Source organism: Microtus ochrogaster, linkage group LG4 (genome assembly GCF_000317375.1).
Source record: "Microtus ochrogaster isolate Prairie Vole_2 linkage group LG4, MicOch1.0, whole genome shotgun sequence".
NCBI classification, from domain to species: domain Eukaryota; kingdom Metazoa; phylum Chordata; class Mammalia; order Rodentia; family Cricetidae; genus Microtus; species Microtus ochrogaster.
In genome coordinates, this window is record NC_022030.1 from 18,810,320 (window position 1) to 18,817,134 (window position 6,815).

The following is a 6,815-nucleotide window of genomic DNA, read 5'->3' on the forward strand; positions in this document are numbered from 1 at the left end:
ACTCAACAGGCAGGCAGGTCTTGAGTTAAATAAAGGCCAGCCTGGCTTTAGAGTTCCAGGAAAGCCAAACCCTGTGGGTAGGGGGCAAAAAGAAAACCACCCACTTTTCCTATCTGGTCACTGGGAGGCACATGGTAGCCTGAGACCTCAACCCAAGACTCATTACAGATAGTGTACCAGTACTTCACTCTGTCAGAGAAGGTCCCCTGGGGAAGTTAAGTTTGATATGGTGGAATGCAGGCAGGAGAGTCCCCAAAACAACTTGAGGCATAAGCGACTCGGTGAAGTTTTTATTAAATCCACAGAAGTAAAAACCATTTTGTGAAGAGGGACTGGAGGACAGGGCCACCAAGAGCAGGAGTCAGGCCACCAAAGGAGGAGAGGGTATGGGGTAAAAGGACAGAGAAAGGCCAGAGCTTGACCGGGCTGACCACAAGAGCTCCAGCTTCAGGGACCATCACCAGGGCCACCAGACAGCTCCTGAGAACTTAGGCTAGCACTGGGAAGGTTCAGCGGTGGTGGTTCTACCAGCACAGCAGAAAACTTGGTGTCACCAAAGGCATCATTCATGCGCGTCTCAAAGAAGCGCTGCAGGCCAATGATGGACTGCACATCGGCCTTGTCCTGGACGATTTAAGAGTACAACGGTGAGTAGGTCCTGGCTTTTTCCTCCCCCATCCCCACCCTCCCGCGTTCATTCTGCAGGCTCACCTCAGTCAGCTTGTTGAACTGCTTGAACATGCGGCCCACATCTTGGGCAAACTCCTGGGGAGAACTATAAGGGGGTGACAGCTTCTCTTGAAGGCGAGCACGTATCAGGGTCAGGTCTAGGGTACCACCAGGCTGCTCCTGCAGGGAGACACAACATTGGCATGAGGGGATACACCACTTCTTGACATCCCCAACCTCTCCTACGTTCTGGAACTCACCATGGAGAATGTAGAATCAGTAGCCAGCTGGTGCAAGGGGCGGCAGGGTTCATGGCAGAACAGGGCCAGAAGGACGCGCTCACATTTCTAGACGGCACAAGATATGGCAGTTAAAGGATAGAGGGGGCTTCAGCCACTGGGCCACCCAACATCTAAGTATTCAGCCCTTACCCGCTGGTTGACTGGTGAGAGCTTAGCAACCACACCAGTGTTATCTGATCCATCCAGGCTAAGGCTTCCATCTTCCTCCTTTAGGTCAGGGATCACATGGCAGAGTGAGCAACTCCACTCTTCCCTAGGGAGAAGAGTAGATGTAAATGATGACATGACAAACATTCAGCTCTCCATGATCTATCTTGCTCCAGCCCAGCCTCACACATACCCTGGAACATCCTGCAGGGCAGGGAGGTGGCAATCCAGGTGGAAGCAAAACTCGCACTGGTTACACATGACCAGGTCACCTGGCTTCTGGCAGACGCGGCAGATAGTGGCACTGTCATCCAGGATACCTGGTCCCCCTACTGGGACTGAGGTACCCTCAGGAGCCACCACTTCCAGGCCTGAGCTAGTACTGCCACTCGGTGAAGCCAGGCGTGGTCCCTCAGTCCCAGGGCCTTCAGCCAGAGTCATCAACACAGGCTTGGTCTCAGGACCCTCAGTGGCAATAGGTGGGGCTCCAATAGCAGCTTCTGTCTCTTCTTCCTGTAAGACAGTTGAAGTGCTGTTACCAAATCTGCTCTAAGAGGTGTCAGCTAAGAGGTGTCACCGTCCTGTGATGGAAGACAGGCTCACCTTGACAATGGCCATGCCAGGCAGGGGTAGGGCACCAGGAGCTCCTGGGGGAACAGTCCCAGCCTGACCAGCTGCTGCTGCTGCAGCACCACGCTCAATAACAATCAGATTGTAATCCTCAGTGGTGTTTCCAGGAAAGACCTTGAAGACTGGTGGCTGGCTATCAGCAGTGAGATCCAGATCCAGGCGTTCAAGGCTCACACGTGGCACCTTCCGCATGAGGCCACTTACCTCTCCCCCCTCACCAGAGCGGGACCTGTAAGAACACATTGTCAGGAGATCCTATGCATCCCTACCACACCAGTACTATACCCACATACTCCAATGGGTTGCCATACTTACCGCTTCATGCCTGACACATGCGGCTCTGCACTTGAGTATGGATCATCTGCTCAGAAGATAAAGAGTTGGCAGAATAAACAAACAGGGTACTCCCCAAGCCCTTCTAACTAACTCCCCAGGCAAAACTACTTACCTGACCCAAAGCCATAGCCCTCCTGTACCTCCATGGGCTAGAGACAGAACAATGAATGTGTGATCAGTGGTTAAGTATGCCTTGGCACCATATGGCCCTCACCCCTTTCCTGGCTCCTCTCCCCAGCTCACCTGGTTGCTGCCAGAGCCTTGCTTGCTTAGGGGCCCTGGAGCTCTTGGAGGAGCCATAGGTCCAGGACCTGTGGAGTTTGTACCAGGACGCTCAGCCACAATCTTGCCTGAAAGAGAGAGAATCCTCAGTAGGTGCAGTACTGCCTAGGATGCTCCCAGGTCAAGCAAGACAACGTACCAAAAGCCTCGGCACTCTTGGTCCAAGCATTGAGATCCCACTGAAACTTCATTTCACCATGAGGCTCCACAGGATCCACAATCATTTTGAGAGCACGATGCAGTTGAAAATAGATCTAATGGGGCAAAAGGTAGCACATGAGCCCACTTGCAACTTACAGGGTCCCAAAGGTACTGAAGGGGCCACCTAAAGCCCACCATTACACACCAGCTTCTTAGAAAGCAAGAGGGCTGTATTGTTATCACTTTCCAAAGCCCAAGAGGCAAATCGCAAAATGTGTTCCTGATGCTTCTGGATTTTGGTCATGGTCCAGTGCTGGCGCTCCAGACGCTCCTGTTGCCCCTCTGTCACTTTCTGCAAGTCCAAAAGAACAGTGTCAGCTAAAATGCAAGACAATGAGTACTAGGCTCATTCTCTACACCCTGGATGGTGTCATGCCAGCAGGATAAGGCTTACCTGGGCATCATTAACCAGTACTCGGCCCCGCTTATTCAGTTCCTTCATGATCTGCAGAATGGCCATCTTGACATCAACCTGCACACGCTTCTGCACATCAGATACCTGGCGGATCCTAACAGACAAGACAAGTTAAGCCAGGAAACCTTGCCCTGGGAACCCAATAGCCTTGGCACCCACACTTACGAGCTGCGAACCTCCTTGGTGTTTTTCTGCAGTGTGGCATGCTTGTCCCCAAGCCGTTTCACCAGAGAAGCCAACAGTTTACGCTGGTTCCTCACTGCATCTTCCAAAAACTGGTACCTGAAACCACAAAAAAGTGAGCCTGCATTGCATGCTCAACTTGGAAATGATGGCATCCACCTACCCAGTAATGACTTGAAACTCACTGATGGTCCTTGTGAGCATTGAGCTGGCAGTCCCGGCAGGTCAGAGTGTCACAGCTCTCACAAAACAGCACAAGGGGTTCATGCTTGTGCACACTACAATAGACTGTGCGTTCACCATCTCGAGTCTTAGCAGGCCCTGGAAAATAGGAAGAAAATCATGCCCTTAGCCATCTATAAAACTTAAGCAGCAGCAGACAAAAGCGTTGTGACCATTTATTTCTAGTTCATCCTATAACCTAGGCCCACCTATTAAAAAACCTAGATCAACAACAGAACATTTTGCTCCCAGATGATCACACTATCCATCATAATGGATTACACGCTTGTGAAGAAACTTCTTACTATTTCCTGCTCATCTTTCTGCCTGCCTACAAATCATGCCTAACCCGAACCCTATATGGTGCTGACGGCTTGGGTTAATGATGCCTAGACACCAAAATACTAGTATAGTAACTCCTCATTGTTAAAAATCTAATTCCATTTTCTGCACCCAGGAAAGATGACCGCAAGTTCAAAGGCAACTTGAGCTACATAAATTGAATTCAAAGCCAGACTTGTCTTTATGTGAGACTATCTTGAAAAGAGGCTAGACATAACCCAGGAAGCAAACAAAGGCAGACAGATCTTATTTTGACACCAACCTGATTAACTGGTCAGCCAGAACTACATACTGAACTATCTCTCCTCAAAAAGGTCTTTAATCTCCCAGCACTCGGGAGGCAGAGACAGGCGGATCTCTGAGTTCGAGGCCAGCCTGGTCTACAAGAGCTAGTTCCAGCCGGGCGATGGTGGCGCACGCCTTTAATCCCAGCACTCGGGAGGCAGAGGCAGGCAGATCTCTGTGAGTTCGAGACCAGCCTGGTCTACAGAGCTAGTTCCAGGACAGGCTCCAAAGCCACAGAGAAACCCTGTCTCAAAAAAAAAAAAAAAAAAAAAATAAGAGCTAGTTCCAGGACAGGAACCAAAAAGCTATGGAGAAACGAAGAAACCCTGTCTCGGAAATTCAAAAAAAAAAAAGAGGTCTTTAATCCCAGCATTTGGGAGGCATTGGTAAGCAAGATCTCTGTAAATGCGAAGGTCAGTCTGGTCTAGGGAGTGATTTAAAAGATAGGAAGGGCAAAACTGAAACCTTATCTCAAAATACAAAGAGCTGGGTGTGACAATACACTTTAATCCTAGCAGTGGGGAAGCAGAGTGAAGTCCTGGTCTACACAGTGAGTTAAAGCTAGGTGTAGCCAACACACTCTGTTAATTCTAGCACCTGGGAGATAAAGGCATCTGAGTTGAGGCCAGTCAGTTCTACCAAGTTCCAGGGCAGATAGGGCTGTTAAAAGAAAAACCATCTCAAAAAAAAAAAATCAAAAAGGATGGGGAGATTAAACATACTGGCAAGAGCCTATTTTAATCAAGCACTTTGGAGCTATGGAAGAAACATCAAGAGTCTAAGACCAGCCTCAGCTAAAATAAGAATGTATCACAAAAACAGAAAGAAACAGACTTAATATTATTAGTCCCTTTACTCCCCAATTCAGGCTGTACTAACCAAGTCCAAACTATGTACTAGTAGAACATAAGCCAGACAGGCCTTGGCTTTTTAATGTCACTACCCACTGCTGTAGCCCTGATCTGTCCTGTAAGGGTTATTAAGTAGAACCTGCAGATCCCTATCTATCCCTTCGGCTTCTCACATCCACTAACTTCCACTACCACCATCACAATGCCCTCTGGGGTGAGAGGAACTACCACACCAAAAAGCTTCTAAGGAATCTAGACCAAGCCCATAAAACAAAATCTATTCCATACCCAAGTCACCATACACCATAAAATCCTAGATGTCTGAACATCAGCCTTAAGGGAAGATGCTTAAGGCTCACTGCTAAATCATGCCAAGACTCACCTTCAACTGATGGCCCAAAAGCCTTACCAACCTGTCAAGAAACCCTTCCTTACAGAGCCCTTACTTTCCGAGCAGTCTAAGTCAAGTGCCAGAGACCATCCAAATCCAGTCACTTCCATTTTTGCTTTCACTAGGTACTTATGCTGTCTACCAGAAACCACTTGCTCTCTCCCAAGTCTTCCAAGACAATCTTGGCTCAATCCAATTCTTTGTATTGACCACAACTCCTACACGTACGTGGTGCTCGCCTTTAATCCCAGGACTCTGGAGGCAGAGAGCAGGCTATCTCAAGAAGTTCAAGGCCAGCCTGATGTACAGAGTGAGTTCCAGGCCAGCCAAGAACACACTGAGAACAATCTTGAAAATCCAAAGGGGGAGGGGGCTACACACATTCCCCTAGAGTATGCACTCCTGAAACCAGTAATTTTTTGAGTTCCCTGTCAGGTCCCTGGAAACCCAGTTATCCAGTGAGCAGGAATTTTAGGCAAATAAAAGACGTAAGGGGGCGGTTCCACAGCCTCCAAATTTTCACATACCTGTGGAGCGCACAGTGTGGTCCTTAGTGTACTTCACCCGCTGGTGGGCTTCCACACAGGTCTCACACAGTGGCTCAGAGCACTCCACACAATAGCTAGTGGCTGGGGCATTATCTTCACAGCTAGTGCAGCACTATAAAAGAACAGAGGGTTAGAACAGGCAGAACCACCCATCAGACCCGCATTTACATTCAGAAAATGCAAACTAAAATTCATAGAATGCATTGCCCTCCCATAGACTGAGACTGCATCCTGAACCAGCGAAGGAAGCTAGTGATAAAGCTCCGGAAAAGAACATGATCCCCTTCTCTCCCCCAGAACACACCTGGTTAGCATCCTGTGAATCAGAAGAAGCCTTGCTGCCACTATCACGCATAAAATAATTCTCCACGATGTCTTTGGAGTAGCACTGCTGCTTGCACACTGGACAATCCACCACTGCTGAGACAAAAATGTGTGAAATACTGGACTCTCAACTAAGCTATGCCTCCCACTCAAAGCCTAAACCACATTCTCCTTCCTTGACGTTATTTCCCCATCTCCTATCACACTCTGTATCTATCTCATGTCCAGACCAAGCCACACGCATCGCACAGAGGCCAAGAGTCCTTTCCCCAGTAAATCACCAAGCCTGACCCTACCCGGGCCCCCCAAACTCTCGCACAGGCGCAGTCCCGAGCACAGGCTGCGAGGAGGGGGAGGGGCACCTGGCCACCCAGCACTCACTAGCGCCGTCGCCCGCTGCGCCGCCATCCCCCGAATTATTAGCTGCGGCCGGAGCGGAGGGACCCAAGCAGGCACTACAGGCCGAATGCAGGCAGGGCAGCAGTCGAGGCTCCCGCTCGGGCCGCAGACGTTCCCGACACACGCCGCAATGCTCCAGAAGCTCCTGCGCCTCGCCACCGCCCCCCGCGGGCGACGACGCGGATGCAGAGGCCGCGGCGGCTGAAGAGGCAGCAGGACGCTTCTCACCGCCCGCAGGGCCCTCGCTCGAGCCGGGGCTGCCAGAAGCCGCCGAGGCCGTCGCGGCGG

The 6,815-nt window shown here is 50.3% G+C and overlaps 1 protein-coding gene across 1 annotated transcript; it reads right to left on the reverse strand.

Moving 5' to 3' along the window:
- Positions 1-275: 275 nt before the first annotated feature.
- Positions 276-6,813, reverse strand: Trim28 (tripartite motif containing 28; the record flags this gene model as incomplete). Its single annotated transcript, XM_005361085.2, has 17 exons — positions 276-624; positions 712-849; positions 930-1,016; positions 1,101-1,224; positions 1,312-1,631; positions 1,722-1,977; positions 2,064-2,109; positions 2,197-2,233; positions 2,328-2,434; positions 2,506-2,620; positions 2,713-2,859; positions 2,962-3,076; positions 3,148-3,264; positions 3,351-3,486; positions 5,784-5,916; positions 6,109-6,221; positions 6,510-6,813. Coding segments are annotated over 17 exons (2,472 nt in total), but the record flags the coding sequence as incomplete, so codon positions are not given.
- Between the last annotated feature and the right edge of the window lie 2 nt (positions 6,814-6,815).